We start from the raw sequence: 18,610 nt of genomic DNA, 5'->3' as shown, positions 1-18,610 counted from the left end.
ACAAACATGGACACAGTACGCCAGCAGAGAGACACGATGATCTATGTCCACAGGGATGAGTTTGCCGCGTGTGCATAGCATGCATACACACACACACACACACACACACACACACACACACACACACACACACACACACACACACACACACACACACACACAGAGAGACACACACACACACACACACACACACACACACTAATCCTTGCAGTTCCTGGTTGAAAACTGTATTGTGATTACTAGCTGAGAAAAACATTAGAACTGCAAATTGTTTTGCTGTTGCTGTTTTTTAAAGTAAAAATTCTCCGCTTCCAGCTTGTTAAATGTGAATATTGTTCTAGTTTCTTCTCCTCTGTGACAGTAAACCGAATATCTTTGAGTTGTGGACAAAACAAGACATTTGAGGACGTCATCTCGGGCTTTTGGGAAACAGTGATCCACATTTTTAACCATTTTCTGACATTATATAGACCAAACAGATTAATCGACAACGAAAATAATCATCAGTTGCAAAAAACATAAACAAGCATGCAATTCTCTGAAGAGAGAGTAACCAAAAGAAGAGAGGGAGAAACAGAGGGAGAGCTAAAGATTTACTCTTGTTGTGCATGCTGAAAGATTGTAAACAGCTGATTGGTTGAGAGTTGAACATGTACTGCAAACACACACACACACACACACACACACACACACACACACACACACACAGGACACTTTCCCGCGACTCACTTACCGTAATTTTGGAGTTGTTGTCTCCACTTACTCAAGAAAAGGAGGAATAATGCTAATGTGATTAGCTTTAAAATCAAGGGATGGTAAGGAAAGGACAATAATCACACACACAAAACACCCACACACTGTTCACCCACACAAGCATAGCTTACGGAGAGATGACATGATTTCTATTGTGTCCTTTTTTTGTGTTCAGCCCTCAGGCATAACGACGTATTGATTAGAAGTCTCGGGACAGATTGATTATAACAGTGATTAAGGTCATTAATTGGGGAACTGGTTGTCAAGGGTTTGTTACGTCAAGCTCAAGATGCCCAGACCATACAGAAAAATATTTTAACAAACTTATAATAATATTAACTAATTAATAAAAAAAATGTAATAATTAAAAAATAATAAGTAAACAGCAGTATCTCCAGTGCCAATTTTCTGCAATTGACAGTTTTTGAGTGCTACAAATACAGTACGTAAACTGTATGGTGGTTCCATGCTGTAAAATAGTCGTGCGAGAGAAAACTCAGATTGGACAGATAGTCTAGCTAGCTGTCTGGATTTACCCTGCAGAGATCTGAGGAGCAGTTAACCATAGTCCTCACAAATCAACCGGAGGTTAGAACGCCAACACAAAGAAAGGGGATTTTCTTGCGGCACCGTTACAATCCCAGAAGTGGAACGTCAAGGATATAGACTAAGCGATTCATGACATTTTTTTAATTACGATTTTGGCTACCAAAAATAATAATAAAAAAAACCCAACATAATCACAATGATTCAATCGTTTTGTCTTGTGTTACAAATAAATCCCATTTTTGCAGAGTTACTGACTGGAATATGATGAATATAGTTTGACAAAAATGTGAAATATATGTTTAGGAGTTTTCAGTAGGTTGTGGAAGTATTTATTTTGATCTAATATATTATTTTTTAAATATTTATGTAAATGTATACATATATTTACATATTATCATTTTTTTCTTCTTTTTTCAGTTGAATTATATTTAAATCTAAAGAGATTCTACTGTTAAAAAGACACATTTGTTTTATTAAAGTTCAAAAAGAGTCTATGAGTAATCGTGTTAAAAAACAAATTATGATATTTGCTATAATCGAGCAGCCCCATTAGAACACTTTTGCTAAAATACTTTAGCAGCATCTTATTAGCCTCATCTGAGGTTATAATGCATGGGCAGTTAGGAATGTTGGGCCCCCTCAGAAATGTCAGCGTGACTTGGTAAATGTTACATTTTTACCTAACTATGATCAGTGGAAGCTCTATTCATTGTATGAAAAAAAATGCTGCCTCAATTAAGTATTCAGCAAAACTGTTGGTCAGCGTTGTTCCCAGAGGGATTCCCACAGAGACACCTCTGTCCGCTGCCCAAGCTATAACCAGAGGAAGGTTATGAAGAGGAGGGAAAGTTAGACAGCAAGCAGACTCTCATGTTGGAAATGTAAATTTTTCGGTGTCATTTTCTTGCTTTTGAAACAGTAAAATAAACAGTAGTCCCGTGAATACCAGACCTATCTCCACAGCTCTGTGGAGTAAAGTCTGGCTACGCCACAGATGCATTCTAGCCAGGTCCTACCAGACTCTGGTACATTTCATTTATACAGAGAGTCTGGCCACTCTCCATTGACAAGTGTTAACTTCCTTGAAGGCGGGTACTCTGTTAAAGTTTAAAACTATTGGATCTGCCCAGAGCCACTCTGGATCTGCCATAACCAATCGCTAACGTTTGGTTGTGACGTCGGCTTAGCATCGCTAGCGTTGGCCTTAGCTAACTCCTTCACCACTAACGGAGCGAGCTGGAAAATCAAACTTTTCCCGAAGCCCGTGGTGAGGAGGGCCACAACATCATGGCCACCAACACATCTCAGCAAAGATTGTTCTTGCTCGGGCTTTAACTTCTGGATATTCGGCAGCGTTGCCACAACGGACCGAATGGCTTCGCTCGCATCTTTCTCCGCCGCCATTACAGAACTACAACTCAAACTAGAGCACGACCTCAACGTCAACGTTCTCAGCCACTCCCTCTGTTCGCTGATTGGACCGGTAAAGATTGGCTGGAGAAAACCCAAGAATATACCGCAAACCCAGACGGTGTACTGAGGGAAAATGAAAATTGAGTGGAAGTATGTAGGAGGGCGGAGCCAGGCTAGATGCATTCTGGGATAGGAGAAAAAAACGCTCTGCGTTCTATGCATTTCTTTCAGGAAGGAACTTTGTTTCGGTGGAACATTTGCACACCGCAAAAGAAAACGCCACATACAATATTAAATGAGGTTAACTGTTCACACAATACAGTAACGTAAGCTATTTAAATTAGCTTGATACATGGTTAGACGTCACTTACCAGTCTATCACTGTGTGGACTTGGTCCACAGAAATTCCCCCCAATCAGTCCCAAAAAGTCCCAGTTAGAGAGGAAATGCCGTAAACACATTCTTTGTAAATCTTTACAATCATTCCCCGAAAGAACCAAGCCAACCATTTTTTTCCCCAAGACTTGCCATTTTCAGCGTGTAGCTTGCTAGCTCGAAGGTTGTTGTTTCCCGAAGAGAAGGGATTTTAAGAACGACAACACACAGAGAGCTGAAGCTGAGGGACAGCCGGCGTCATTTCATTCACAAAACCAAGAGCCTGATGGTTACACCAAAATTTGTAACCACCAAAAGTTTGGACCAAGACAGTTCATTTCAGTGGAATCGTCACAATCAATATGCTGGTGATTACAAAGCAAATTTTCAGAATGCTTTAATGTGTTTAATTTTTTTATAAACTTTGACCCAGTTTGCGATCCTCGCACTTGCAAAACGTCTCAAAAGTGCCGCTAACCTCGGAAGAAGCTGTTGCACACATCCCATTTATAAAACTGTGTTGAAAACTAAACTTTCACAAAGGTGACACTTCGGTTTTAACATGCAAGACATTTAGTTTTGTAGTTCAGATGCAATATGTTTCTTACATCTACAGTACTTTAGTTAATAATGTACATATCCTGTTCTACCAGAGATTTGTCTGTTGGCAACACACAGCTGTTAAACCAAATGGCAACAATAGCCTGCAACTGTAGCCGTCACGCAGAGAAGAAAAGCAGTTTTTACAGCCGATGTATCTTAAAAGCCCAACATACATGTACACTCATGCACATTAGCCTACACACACGTGCACTGGGGTTTGTTGTACACCTGCTGTTTTCCACACCTTGTAGGATCCTCAGGCGCTGTTAGTCTAAACAGGCAGAACATAGAGAGAGAGAGAGAGAGCGGGAGAGGGAGAGAGAGAGAGGGAGAGCGGGAGGGATGATGAGAGTGAAAACTCCCTTTGAACAATTGATTTACTTTGTCACAGAATTAATCACGGTAAGGAGAATACAATGTCCTTCACTGTTGTCACTGTTTCACTCCATTTTTCTTTGACTAATGGACGTGTGTTTAGTCTCCAGGATGTGTGGATTGCACAGTTACACATTTATCCAATTCTTTCCAAAAAGGATGTAATTCAAGAATAGAATGAAGCTCCCCAGCGGCTGAATGTATGGCTTCAAATGATGGTGAATGGTTGGTTCTGAAATGGCGTGTCGAAAAATCAATGAGCACTTTGTGCGCACTTTGTGCGAGAGTAAGACACAGTGATACTGACAATAAACAGACCATTACCCTCCAAAGGTTTCAGCCAATCCTAAATTACTGTCAGAAATGTATTTCATGTATATATATATATATATATATATATATATATATATATATGTATATGTATATATATATATATATATATATATATATACATACATACACAGTATATATACAGTATATAAGCGTATTTTCCAAACCCACCGTTCTACACTAGCCTTCGTGTAAAGGGCTAACCCCCCCACCCTTTATCAGACTGATCTCATGAAGTGGCGTATGTATGACACGCCAATTCGTATGCCATTTTTGGCGTGTTATCAAGACGCATACTCGCTTTTTAGCGGTTTATGAACGCGGTTTGACCTCCATTGACTTGATACATTACCTTGCGATTGTGTGTGAATTGATGCTGTAGCGAGTTGTATGAAAGGGCAAAAATCCACATAGGGAGGTTGGTTGGGGTGGAGGATGGTTAAAACACAGGACTTTCACCCAGGAGACCGGGGATCGTGTCCCGCGTGTGGTTTGTTCTTTTCCTAAACCCAACCCCGTTCTTCTTTTCCTAATCCCAACCCGCGTGTGACGTTTTCGTTTCCTAAAACCCAACAATAACATGCCACGTGGCTTTAGAAAGTGGCGTGTATGTTTACGCTGTGACGTTGCAGACTGCCCTCCGCTGTATACAGCGTAGACATACATACACGCGTATAGCTAAAAATGCGTACAGATGACACGTCACTTGGCTTTAGGAAAGTGGCGTGTATGTTTACGCAAAGTCATGATACCATGTTGCCTTTATGCTGTATTTTAAATTTAATTAGTATTTTGTTTATTCTTATTTATTTCCTCATATGTATTGCGCATGTATGTGAAGCACTTTGTAACTGCGTGTTTTGCTATATAAATAAAGTGTTACTTACTTAGTTACTTACTTAATATATTTACAGAAGGGCCATCTAAAACGTTGCATATCTGGGAAAAGCAGGTGTAAAATCTGAGGCACTGTTTTATGAAACTGCAGCAAAAAATGTTGAAACTGCGACTTAGAGACTTTGTGGGTCCTTGGTAATGGCGCGGATAATACAAACTGTCACCAATCTGAGGCAGAACCCAAATGCGGACAATGGATGAGCTGGTAAGAAGATAAACAAGTCTTTCATTGTGTAACAGGCAGGAATGATGAGATGGTGGCAGGCAGGAGTTTGGGCTGCAGAGTGGGGATGTTAGGAAGAGGGAGGCTTTGCAGAGGGAAATCCCCAAGTAGTGAGCTGTTGGGCTTGGTGGACTTTTAGGAGAACAGGCAGGCAACAAACAAGCTAGCTAGTAACTAGATGCAGGGGCCTAGCAAAGTGCCTAGAGCTGGAGCGTACAACCATTAATGGCACAAGGTAGGGTTGCAACTAACGATTATTTTTTATTGTTGATCAATCTTTTAATTATTTATTTTTCTCTTTCCATTTTTCCTTTTGTGTGCATCCTTCTCCCAGAAATGCTTGTTACTTACCTAGCTCTGGGGAGTTTACTCCCCGGAGTCCTTATGTTTCTTCTTCACCCAGAACATCGCCTCGGATTAGGGTGGCACCAAGACCTGGGTCTTGGGTGCAGCTGTCGCTATGGACCTGCTACACCCTGCTACGCTCTGCGATTCCCTGCAGTGTCCGGCTGCGTCCTGCCGCGTCCACTGCATCCACCCATGCTCTATTGTGCCACATTACACCCCGTAACACCCTGCTGTGCCCTACTATGACATGAACTACTACGGCTACCATTGTTGCCACTGTCCATCACACCCCCAACTGGCACCGACAGACACCGCTTGCCAAGAGCCTGGGTCTGTCTGAGGTTTCTTCCTTAAAGGGAGTTTTTCCTCGCCACTGTCGCAATAGCGACTGCTAATGCTTGCTCTTGAGGGAATTACTGGAATTGTTGGGGCTTTGTAAATTATAGAGTGTGGTCTAGACCTCCTCTATCTGTAAAGTGTCTCGAGATAACTCTTGTTATGATTTGATACTATAAATACAATTGAATTGAATTGAATTAATCAGACCTTAAAAGTGCGGACCGACAAGTACATTTTGATTGACAGCCTTTTAAAAGCCCGAACCCGTTTACAGCCCAACATTTTTCAATATATGTGTGCTGATTGCAGATGACTGGCAGGTGTAGGGGCCGTGCCAGAGAACACTTCAGTGATGGCAGTGAAAGAATATTGCAGTAAATTTAAATATTCGGATAAGTTCACTTTAGAGAAGCTTTTTGTTGTGTTGTCTGTGTTTAAGTGTTTTGGTAACCTGCACTGGCATTAATCAGAAGTGGCATTCAAAGAAGCATCACTGCTAGTAGAGCTGCAAAGATGAATCCATTAGTTGTCTACTATTGAATGAATCGCCAACTATTTTGATAATCGATGCATCGGTTTGAGTCATTTGTTTAATAAGAAAAGAAGAAATTCTCTGATGTCAGCTTGTTAAATGTGAACATGTTCTAGTTTCTTCTCTCCTCTGTGACAGTAAACTGAATATCTTTGAGTTGGGGACAAAACAAGACATTTGAGGACGTCATCTCGGGCTTTGGAAAACTGTGATCGACATTTTTCACAATTTTCTGACATTTTATAGACCAAACACCTAATCGAGAAAATAATCGTTATAAATGAATCGACAATGAAAATAATCTGTTGCCGGCGTAACTGCTAGTACATCATTATTGATGTGTATGTGTGTGTGTGCGCGTGTGTTTGTGTTTCTACACAGTGCTTGTATCCAGCCTCACTCCCCTCTTAAGTGGGCAGAGATAACATAAGGACGCGTTGAGTTTGAAAGAGATGGAGAGAAAGAAGAGCTGAGGGAGCATAAATAAGTGATGGGGTGTTGAAAGGGTGCTGTATGTCTGTAAGGTTATCTACAGGGAGACTGTCCTTAAACACACATACACACACACTCACAGGGAGAGGGAGAGTGAGAGGACAGGAGAGGGGGAGGCAGTGGGGGAGAGAGGCTCTTAGCCTTTACTGAGGCGCTTCGCTTGTCAGCACATATCTGCCTCAAAGCAACATGAAGAGCTAAGAGTGAGAGGAAGATAAGGATGAGAGAGAGAAAAAAAAAGCTGGAGCGAAGGAAAAGACTAACTGAAGAAGGTGTTAGGGGGTGAGTTAGCTCAAGTTAATGAGAGAGAGGGAGAGGGATAGAGAGAGAGAGAGACAGAGAGAGATATCGAGAGAGACAGAGGGAGGGGGCTTCTCATCCTTTCTCTCCCTTTAAAGAGCGAGCCGATCGCTCTCTCCTCTCAGTGGCACCGCAGGCTGAGGAGGAAAGCACTGGTGAAATTGATCTCTCTTTCTTTTCAGCTACAGTATCTGTCTCACTCTCTCACCCGTGCACGCATTCCTCACTCTCCCTGCAGGTGATCACTCCGTTCCGTAGGCTCATCCTCTGTGCCGAAAACCGGAAAGAGATGGAGGACTGGATCAGTTCGCTGAAGTCCGTCCAGTCCAGAGAGCATTACGAGGTAAGAAGCCCTTTTCTGAATCAACAGATCTGTGAGTGTGCGTGTGCGTGTGCGTGTGAGTGTGGCGGGGAGGGGACGAGGAGATGGAAGAGAGAGAGAGAGATAGTACTGCCGGAACAATAGATCTGTGTTAGGCGTATCCGCTTTCAGAGATTCTGACAGTGATGTTAGTCAGTGTATTATTACTAAGAAAATGTACGGAGACTAGTGATGAGCCCAGATGTGTGTGTGTGTGTGTGTGTGTGTGTGTGTGTGTGTGTGTGTGTGTGTGTGTGTGTGTGTGTGTGTGTGTGTGTAAAGAGTAGCGGGAATAAGAGTTGCATGTTGTGCGGCACACTGAAGGCAACCGGGGATCCAAGAAGTTGTTTATGCAGAAGCAAAGCACTCTATGTTCAGATTCAGAGCCCCACAGCACCAGCGTACACACGCATAGGCACGCGTGGATGCACATGCACAGTCACAGGTGTGAGACTCTACAGGAAAGAACATCAAACCTGTGTGTTGTGTACATGTATACACAAAAAAACAGACACGTGCTCACCGTCACAAACCACATTTCTGATTCTGCAACAGCCCGAATTCTTTTACCCCTTATGACTCACTTGATAAACCCAACGGGGAGCTGTCCACTGCCCAGTCACTTACACTCATTTTTAATGCTCGTCCTTGTTACGCAGGACAGTATTTCTGATAGAATCAGAAACATAAAAGGTTACTGTCCATGTGTGTGCCATCAAACAGACAGTAGCTGTGTATAATATTTAGGGATCTAAATCTGTGTGATGTGCTGATAGTGACCGGAGAAAGGGAGTGCAGGAAAACAGCAGTACTGCATCTTAATGCCTTTGATTTGGGAGGGAAATCTTATATAAGACCCCATCCCTCGCCCCCGTACTGCACTGCAATGCAGCAGCACCCCCAGAGCTAACACACCACACGTGTGCGCACACAAACACACACACACCCACACACACACACACACACACACACACCCCTGCCAAGAAGTCAACACAACTAGCATTTAATTACTGTGTGCTCTTATGTTGCACTGTAAGAACCTGAGCTTCCCACTTTATTAGCACCTGTTAGAGTAAAATTCTACTTATGAAACACAAAGTGTATGCAGGGCTGCGCCAACTACTGCAGACGCAACTCCCACACGTGTACAGTACAGTCAGTGTAGCTTGGCCTCCACAGTGGACACTCTCCATACACTAACGTGTAGAGAAGGGTCCACTATTCCTGACCAGGTGTCACGTTTTTTTTTAATCCCGGAGTAGCAGAGTCATACTAATAACTGTCAGCTAGCAGAGGGTTCCTCCTATGGAGTCCCGCTGTGTGCCATCCAGTTATCCAGCTAGTGTCGTCACAAGGCTTCTATAGAGCAGCTTACCTGAGGGGAAAGTAAACACACAAGGAATGCATGGACTGAATGTGCAAAGGTGTTGATTTTGTGTCTGCTGCTAGAAACAGGTGGACAGATGTTTAGATCTGTTTTGGGGCTGGGCGATATGGCCAACAGCTTCTTTTAAGATATCATTTGCTATCATTTCATATCTCCATAATGAAATATATCACGATATAGCATGTTTTCTGGTCATTCGATAAAATAAATAGTCTATATTATATATATACTTTTTAGTTTTCTCCTTTTTATTAAGAACTTTAGTGCAAAATGAACATATCATGCAAGGATCGGACCCTAAAGCGACGTCCAAATGACGTAAATATTGCCGTAATGCAGTTCAGCCGCTGTTTTTGCGATTGAAACAATGTAGAACAATATATACAACAGACAATTTTATATAGTTTGACATTATGGAGTATATCGTCATATCGCCCAGCCCCTATCTGTTTGTTCTCATTTTTTATGCAAATGATTTTTCTGCTTGCAATAATAATGAAAACAGCCAGTAACCTTAACGTGCAGTGAGATACAGTAGATTATAAAAAAATGTTTACTATTCTTAGCTACACTGTACAGCTTTTTATACATCCAATATCTTTATTTGTATTTTAAAAACATTGGATTTTGACAAGTGCTCTAGAAATAAAGATTAATATATGTCATTGTATATTTTACTTTCTGTGACTGTCATCCCAGTGCTGCCAACCTGTTTTAACCTCTCCTTTGCCAGACTGCACAGTTTAATGTGGAACATTTCTCAGGGATGCACAACTGGTACGCCTGCTCCCACGCACGGCCCACCTTTTGCAACGTCTGCAAAGACAGCTTGTCTGGGGTCACGTCTCACGGCCTCTCCTGCGAAGGTAGGTAGCACACACAGACACTACAAATGCTTAGGCCTCCTGCACACTGGCTGCGTGGCGGCTGCGTGGCGTTTTCTATGTCTTTGCACACCAGAAACGTGTCTGACGCGGCGCTGCTGCTGCTAGCCTTGTCTGTACACATGTAAAACCTCGAGACTTTCAAACATCAAAATGTCATTTATTAAACGTATTCATGTCATATTTTGCCTGGAAACGCTTCCAACAAGGCTTGCGTGTCGCGTGAATAATAGGCGTCGGTCCTATTTCTAGCATGCACACGTTTTTTGGCGCGGCTCAAGCCACGCCTGAGACGTGCGTGTCATGCAGGCAGTGCGCAAGCTCTAACCTGTTAACATGGGAGCCGAAATAAAAACGGACATGCCACGCAGCTGACACGCTCACGCCACGCAGCCAGTGTGCAGGAGGTCTTACTGTCAAACACTGCTGAATTGTTTTTTTAGACAAGTATACACGTATACATCGCCCACTTTTTAAACAGCTCTGGTTTCCCGGAAGTGATTTTCTTTCCATTCAGTTGCTCCATTGACGTTTCAGAAAATGCTTATATAAAGAGTTTTAAGCCAGGAACCAAGCCAACCAGCTTCGAGATGAATCATGACCATTCGACGTGAAAGAACATTTTGAAAACTGAAAAACGAAAAGGTACCATGTATATAAACGATCATAGATTTCAGTGGTAGCCGCTCGCTAGACATTTGTGGGTTCATGAGCGCGGTTAACATTTCCATGGTAACAGCGAGGTCCGTCAATCAGAGAAGTTGCTGTTACGCTTGGCTTAGGATTGTGGGTAGTGTAGTACTTCACCATGGAATCTCAAATAAAAGATGTTTTTCTTAAAAACAAGGTTGATTTCATACAGACTTGTGGCTTCTACGAAAGCATACACCTTCGTTTCACAACCTCGTAGTTCGTGGTCGGTCTACCTTGGATGGTTTAAACAATATGACTGAAAATCAAAATCCTTATGGAGAAAATGAAAGTGATTTTTGACTTCCAGAACCACATGGTTGGGCTCTATACTTGGCCTTTTGAAGCAGCTCTCACTCATTTCTACATCTCATTACTGGCTCATGGATAAACATCATACGCTCTGACTTACTGTAGCATTGCAGATAATTTGGAACTGCAAGCCTGGAAGTTGGCAGGTCTATAGGAAGGTAAAAGCTTATGTTGCGTAAGGACGTGTGAGTCATTGAAGTGACAACATTCTTTGTTCAAATGTCCGTCCAAGTGGGAGTAGATTGGATATACCGCAGCCAGAGTCTTTGACATCCTCCGTGTTGGATGCCCATCAAACTGTTGGCTTGCAGTAGAGGGAGTGAGAAGAGCGAGTGGTGAATTGCTATTAATGCTGTTACAGCGCCTCTCTATCCATATGCTTTTATGTCAGACTCACGCTATTTTGGATTTCACTTCTCGCATATCTCCATTTATCCATAACGGATCCTGTGAATGACGCCACATCTCCTCACCTCATCTGTGAAAGAACACTGAAGTGGGGTGTTAAGAGGAACGGGGTCGGCATGGGAGGTTGACACTATTGTTTTTTTTTAGCTTTCTTTTAGCTGGTGTAAAGAGTCAGTGACAGGCAGCACACCTTGATGAGCACCATCTGCATACCCTCTCCTTCTAATTTTGCTGGCGTTCCCCTGTGAGTGCATGCATGTGTTTGTGTGCACGCGGCTCAGGGCGTGTGCGGGTGTGCTTGGTTTGCTGTGTATGTGCGAAGGCAGTAAGAGCCTCTCCACTCAGCGCTCATTATCCTCAACAATGATGCCCTCTCATATCCAGAGCAGCAAGAAAAAGACATAGAGAGAGATGGAGAGTCATTAAAGCTGCATCTAACTCTTGTGATCTAAATCGGCTCCATCCTGCTCCACACGTACACAGCATATCCTCGCTGCCCGTGAGGTGAGTGGAATTTTCGGCAGGGATGAGTGTTAAGTTGTGCTTGCATTATTCGGCAGAAATTAGCCTATGTTGCTGCCCAAGTACTGTTCCTGGCCGGTTCACAACAGAAGTGATTTTTTTGTGTTAGCGCAAGTCAACGTCACAGTGATTCGGTCTTATAGATCCACATTGATCACAGAAGTTGTTCAGTACAACCCAATTAAGAGCCTACTGACTCCGGCACATGAGAGACAGTGAGAAAGGGATGACGCCCATGAGAATGAGACACAGTAGGCTATGTGACGATGGTAGAAAGAAGGAGAGAAGAGGAAAAAAACAAAAAAAAAACAGAAGAGAGCTAGAGAGCGTCTCTATGAAACATCGAGAGCACCCAGCCAAACAGTTTCACAGCAATCAACGCGGCTCAAATTTCTCTTCGATTTCCTGCGCAGGACGCTCGGTGGGGATTGATTTGTGCTACCTAGACACACACACACACACACACACACACACACACACACACACACACACACACACACACACACACACACACACGCACACTCTTCTGTCTCTATTTCATCCTCACACAAACACTTACTCACCTACACACAATGTTTCCCTCCAGTCTGGTTTGTGAATGCTGCGAGTATGGCCGGGCCATTAACAGGCAGTGGTATCATGTCCTCTGAATCCTCTTAATGTTCTGCTAATGCTCCCTAACAGCATTTAGCGGTCAACTAGATTGAAACATCAATTGTTGCTCCCGGATATGACTCTGACTTAGTTTGTATATATCTTCCTATTGACAAGATTGTGTTTGTGTGAGTATTGGTGGGGTGGCTAGAAGCAAAGTTCCCCAGAGCGGAGTGCAGACATTATTCATGAGTCTGCTAAGTGCCTCATGCTTAATGGAGAAAAAGGCGAGAGCCGTCTCCATCTGCCTGCCCTGCCCAGTCTTCAAAGGATATATTCATGCTCTAGTTACATTTCACTCTTGTGTTTCTTATTCAGAACAACCTGCATTAAATACATTAAAGTAAAATGTGCGAAACGTGTAAGTGCATCTCCTGGCTTCTCATACTGAGTGAACCTTGGCAGGTGGACAGACAGTAACGTTTTTAAAAGTAGGGGTGTGAATCTCCACTGGTCTCACGCTTCGATTCGATTACGATTATCCTGTCAACGATTCCAATCAATTCGATATCACGGTGCATCACCTCCTCAATATTATTATATATTGCTACACATGTTTGTTTTTTAATCAACAAATTCAAACAAGTCAGATATACCAGCGGGGAAAATAAGTATTGAACGCGTCAACATTTTTCCCAGTAATTATATTTCCGAAGGGGTTATTGGAATGACATTTTTACCAGATGTCAGTAACAACACAAGTAATCCACTGATACAAAGAAATCAAAACATGTATGTCCATGACAAAAGTTATGTGTGATAATGTGGAATGATAATGAAGAAAAAGGGGTGTAAAAAGGCACGGGAAGCCAATAAACCAGCTGAAATCTGTCAGTATTTAGGAAGCAATCCTGCACCCTATTAGCATAAATTAATATCAGCCTGGTTAGTCCTAATTGATGGCCTATAAAAAGGTTTCTCATTACCAAGGTGTCACTCAAGAAGCATTTCATGATGGGTAAAAGCGAAGAGCTGTCCCAAGACCTTCGCAAGCTTGTTGTAGAAAAACATACGGATGGCACTGGTTAAAGACAAATATCTAAACTTCTGAAAGTTCCAGTGAGCACTGTTGGGGCCATTATCCGGAAGTGGAAAGAACATCATTTCACCATTAACCAGCCACGACCAGGTGCTGCTCGCAAGATTTCTGACAGAGGAGTCCATCGAATACTTAGAAGAGTTGTCGAAGAACCAAGGACCACTCGCGGAGATCTTCAGAAAGACCTGGAAGAAGCAGGTACAGTTGTTTCAAAGAAAACAATTAGCAGTGCACTCAACCGCCATGGCCTCTATGCACGCATACCACGCAACACACCACTACTCAAGAAAAGACATGTGGAAGCTCGCTTAAAGTTTGCTGCACAACATCTGGACAAGCCAATGACATACTGGGAGAATATAATCTGGTCAGATGAGACCAAAATGGAACTCTTTATGTCACAGCATATACCATGTTTGGAGGAGAAATGGCAATGCACATCACCCTAAAAACACCATACCAACAGTGAAGTTTGGAGGTGGGAGCATTATGGTGTGGCAGACTTCATATAATTGACGGAAGGATGAATGGAGAAATGTACCGTGACATTCTTGATAACAATCTGCTGCCATCCACCAGGATGCTGAAGATGAAACGAGGGTGGACATTTCAGCAAGACAATGATCCCAAACACACAGCCAAGGAAACTCTAAATTGGCTTCAGAGAAATAAAATGTTAATGTCCCAGTCAATCACCCGACTTGAATCCAATTGAAAACCTCTGGAAAGAACTGAAGATCAGAGTTCATAGAAGATGGCCCCGGAACCTTCAAGATTTGAAGACAGTTTGTGTGGAAGAATGGGCAAAAATCACAGCTGAGCAATGTGTGCGACTAGTTTCTTCATACAGTTGGCGTCTTGAAGCTGTCATTACCAACAAAGGCTTTTCTACTAAGTATTAAATCAATTTCAGCAATCAATACTTTTTCCCTGTGTCGTTTCACTTCATTACACACAACCTAATTTATGGACTTATTTATTTTGATATTTCTATGAGTGGATTACTTGGGATGTTACTGACATCTGGTGATAATTTCATGCCGATAGCCCCATCAGAAATATCTTTACTGAGAAAAATGTTGACGCGTTCAATACTTATTTTCCCCCGCTGTGTATGAACTCCCCTTTTTTTATTGTATCTGCTCTTAAAAAAAGACACTTTCTGAATATAGAGGAGTTTGACAAAAGGCAGAAATAAAAAAGCAGCGACCAGAAAATCAACAAGTAACATCAGTAGGCAATAATCGATTATGGTCTGTCACTGCATCGATGCAGAATCGTCCAGGTCCAGGTCAACGATTCATTTTAACGCCTCTATTTACCAACTGATGTACGGCTGGACCCCAAGGTGGATGCTGTGTAAATAGCTGTCCACTGCTCCTAATAGAAGGATGGGTTAAGAATGTGTGTATGTTACTATTAAGAATAATGTTTGTTTATACAATATTGGTCATGTGGTCTGCTTTGTCCTTATTTTCCTGCTTTGCACACAGCAAAAGTGACTAATACTACAGAAGCACACGCATGTAGGTGCATTATGCGAGTCACTGTCAGCACCAGAGCATGTACGGTACAGAGAAAGTATAGCAGGAAGCTTTTTAATATGGAGCTGGATCATCCTGTCCACGGTTTAGGTCTTTCTTAGCCTGGCTGTAGGCTTCCTTTTGCTGGTTGCAGATAAATGGACTGAGACCTGTGACATGGAGCTAAGTCCTCGCGCTTTGCTTCTTTCTATCTGTCAGATATGTAAGTGCAGAACAGGCTCAGGGAGGTTAGTAATTACGCCCACTGACATCTCATTAGGGCTTGATTCATTAGAACACTGTACTTTGCGGGGCGTGTCTGTTTCTGAATCATGCATCAATGTCCAGTGTTTTTCAGCAATAAAACTATAGAAACCTGTAAACTTTGAAAGAACCTGGGAACATTTAGTGCAGTACAATTCATGTTTTAGTCTGCATCCATCTAATGTAGTGCTACAGTATGAAGCTGCTGAGTAATGTTAACTACATTGATCATCTGATATGTGTGTGGACTTTTTGTGTTTTTCAGTGTGCAAATTCAAAGCCCACAAACGCTGTGCTGTCAGAGCCACTAACAACTGTAAATGGACAACTCTGGCTTCCATAGGGAAGGATATTATCGAGGATGAGGATGGGGTAAGTGTGTGTGTGTGTGTGTGTGTGTGTGTGTGTGTGTTTGTGAAGTTCATGTACTTTCTTTGAAAGTCACTCTTCATTGAAAGTCATTCATGTATTGAGGAGCTGCTCACTGTGTAAAAACTTTATTAGCCTTCTTTTTTGCACATCCTGCACTAAACCACTCAACCTTACATATTTGTTTTTGTATTTATTGTCTATTTCCTTTTTAATTATGTATGCACCGTCCACCAAGGCAAACTCGTTGTGAGTGTCACTCACTTGGCCATGAATCCTTTTCTGATTTGGATTCTATGAGAGTTTGTTACATGGTTGGCTGGTACAAATGATGCTCTGGACGCTTTTCACCAAGCAAAGAAAAACGTTATTGTTTTCCCATGAGAAAAGCATTTTTATTTTAATATTTTCATACATGCATGTTAAAATTAGCGTGCGCTTTACTGCAACTTGTTCATGCTCATGAATTCATCAGTGTAAGAAAAAGAAGAGAGATTCAAAACCAGTTACAATAGAGAAAATTGTTTAGAGAGAGACAGAGAGAGAGAGGGAGAGGGAGAGAGAGAGAGAGCATAAAGGGTTTTCTTGAACTGTGTGTGTGTGTGTGTGTGCGTGTGTGTGCGTGGAACTTGCAGATTGCTATGCCTCACCAGTGGTTGGAAGGCAACCTGCCTGTCAGTGCCAAGTGTGCCGTGTGTGATAAGACATGTGGCAGTGTACTGCGACTGCAGGACTGGCGCTGCCTCTGGTGCAAAGCGATGGTAAGACATCCGTCACATATGCACAATGCCTAATTTGCCCGTGTTAAATTACATTCAAACAGGATTAAAACTACACAAAACGGAACATTGAGGACAACAAAAAAACATTGTCTCAGCGTTGGATGAGACTTGATAGTCTTGTATTGCTAAATGACTAGAGGTGTTGAAATGAATCAAATCGATGCATCGATTTATTTAGTATTAGAGCACTGCAGAATGTTTTGTTTTTGAAGCTTGAAAAGCCTTGAATTAAATATCCTATATGGCTTTAATAGAAAAATGTATTTGACGCATCGAGATATCGAATCAAATCGCTGACATGATAATCGTAACCGAATCTGGAGATCAGTGAAGATTCACACCTCTATAAATGACTGAACTGTTATTTGTAAGTGCATCTCATTGTTTAGCACGCTGGCAACCACCATTAGAACACAACACTTCATAAACACCTGCCGGTTATATTCTGACTCATGGATCTTGACCTGTGGGAGGTTTGGAAAGCTGCAGTACTGTTTTCCATTAGCCACGATCCATCCATTCTTTTTATCGATTCATTTTTTGCTCCTTTTTGAGCAACTTCTTCCTGCTCTGTCTTTGGGAGAAGGACGTCTGGGCAACTTTTCTTATTATAAACTCGATGCACTTTTGTCTCGCCTATTGCATGATCTAATCAGTCCCACAGTTGCACATAATCATTGTATTTTGCGCTGTTGATTGGCCAGATATTATGGTGTATACTGTATGTGTGGAAATGTGCGCATATATACAGTACGGCACGTCTGTGGATGTATATATATTTTTATATTTGCAATAGTATTCTATGTTATGAGATTATTTATACATTTCTTTTTTTTTTTTTACAGGAACAATGCACAGTCCCTAAAAATACTGTAAATGTGGCAGTGTTAGTCGAATGGCAAATTTCCCAATTCTGTCCCTCAGCCAGATGTTAAATTGAAACCATTAAAATAAAAATGAAGCAGACAACAGACAAAGGCTGACAACATGTAAAATGTGTCATTTATCGGTCTGTTTCTATTCGTTCCCCTGGGGGATTTTATGTCATTGCTGTTGTACATCTACATAAGAGAAGAAAAAAAAAAGAATTATTGATGATTAATGATTAAAGGCTTGAATGTTGCATAAACGGATTGTTTGCATTTGGTGTTGTTGTTCTAGGTGCACACAGCCTGTATGGACCTGTACCCTCGCAAGTGTCCTCTTGGTCAGTGCAAAGTCTCCATCATTCCCCCTACAGCGCTCAACAGCATCGACTCTGATGGTAGGCACCACACACACACACACACACACACACACACACACACACACACACACACACACACAATGCAATCATGGCGACCCACTCAAAGGGTCGGAGGTTGATGCTATAGACGGCAACTATGAGCACTCGTTACATTTCAGAGATGAACAAATGAGATTTCACCCCATTTAGTCGACCGATGTCTTCTCTCTGGACTTTGACCTTCTGTCACATGGAAGTACTGTAGCAGGAGGGAGGAGAGGGAGAGCTGGTTTCATCAAGGCATCAACATCTCACACACACACATACACCTTTTTCCCACCACTCACTTCTCCTGTAAACTGCTGGAGCATGTGCCAGAAAGCAGGAAGAAAAAGACAGTATTATTATTATTGTCCCTTTTCGGGTAATTGGTCTTAGCATCAAAGCCATAGTGTCTTACTAGCTTCCTGTAAGTCATGAGATGTATTACAGTAAGAGAGGGACAGGGCGTTGGTATGTGTTCCAGGAAATTGCCCTTTTCTTGTATAGCGAGTTGGTTAAAAATAGCCCAATCTGACAGGACGACACACACCTTTCTGAGGGCTTAAATTAAATCAGCATCTTGTGGCAAGATGTGTGTGAGAAAAGAATCCTAATTAGA

At 42.1% G+C, this 18,610-nt stretch overlaps 1 protein-coding gene across 1 annotated transcript in view; it reads left to right on the top strand.

The window, feature by feature from the left end:
• dgkh (diacylglycerol kinase, eta) overlaps positions 1-18,610 on the top strand; it is a 74,121-nt gene that overhangs the window by 26,646 nt on the left and 28,865 nt on the right. Inside the window, exons 5-9 of the mRNA XM_078262651.1 lie at positions 7,768-7,872; positions 10,011-10,143; positions 15,839-15,945; positions 16,578-16,703; positions 17,886-17,988. Coding sequence (XP_078118777.1) covers positions 7,768-7,872; positions 10,011-10,143; positions 15,839-15,945; positions 16,578-16,703; positions 17,886-17,988 — 574 coding nt within the window. The remainder of the gene's footprint in view (positions 1-7,767; positions 7,873-10,010; positions 10,144-15,838; positions 15,946-16,577; positions 16,704-17,885; positions 17,989-18,610) is intronic.

Source organism: Sander vitreus, chromosome 11 (genome assembly GCF_031162955.1).
Source record: "Sander vitreus isolate 19-12246 chromosome 11, sanVit1, whole genome shotgun sequence".
Taxonomy (NCBI): Eukaryota; Metazoa; Chordata; class Actinopteri; order Perciformes; family Percidae; genus Sander; species Sander vitreus.
This window is presented reverse-complemented; position numbering and strand designations above follow the sequence as displayed.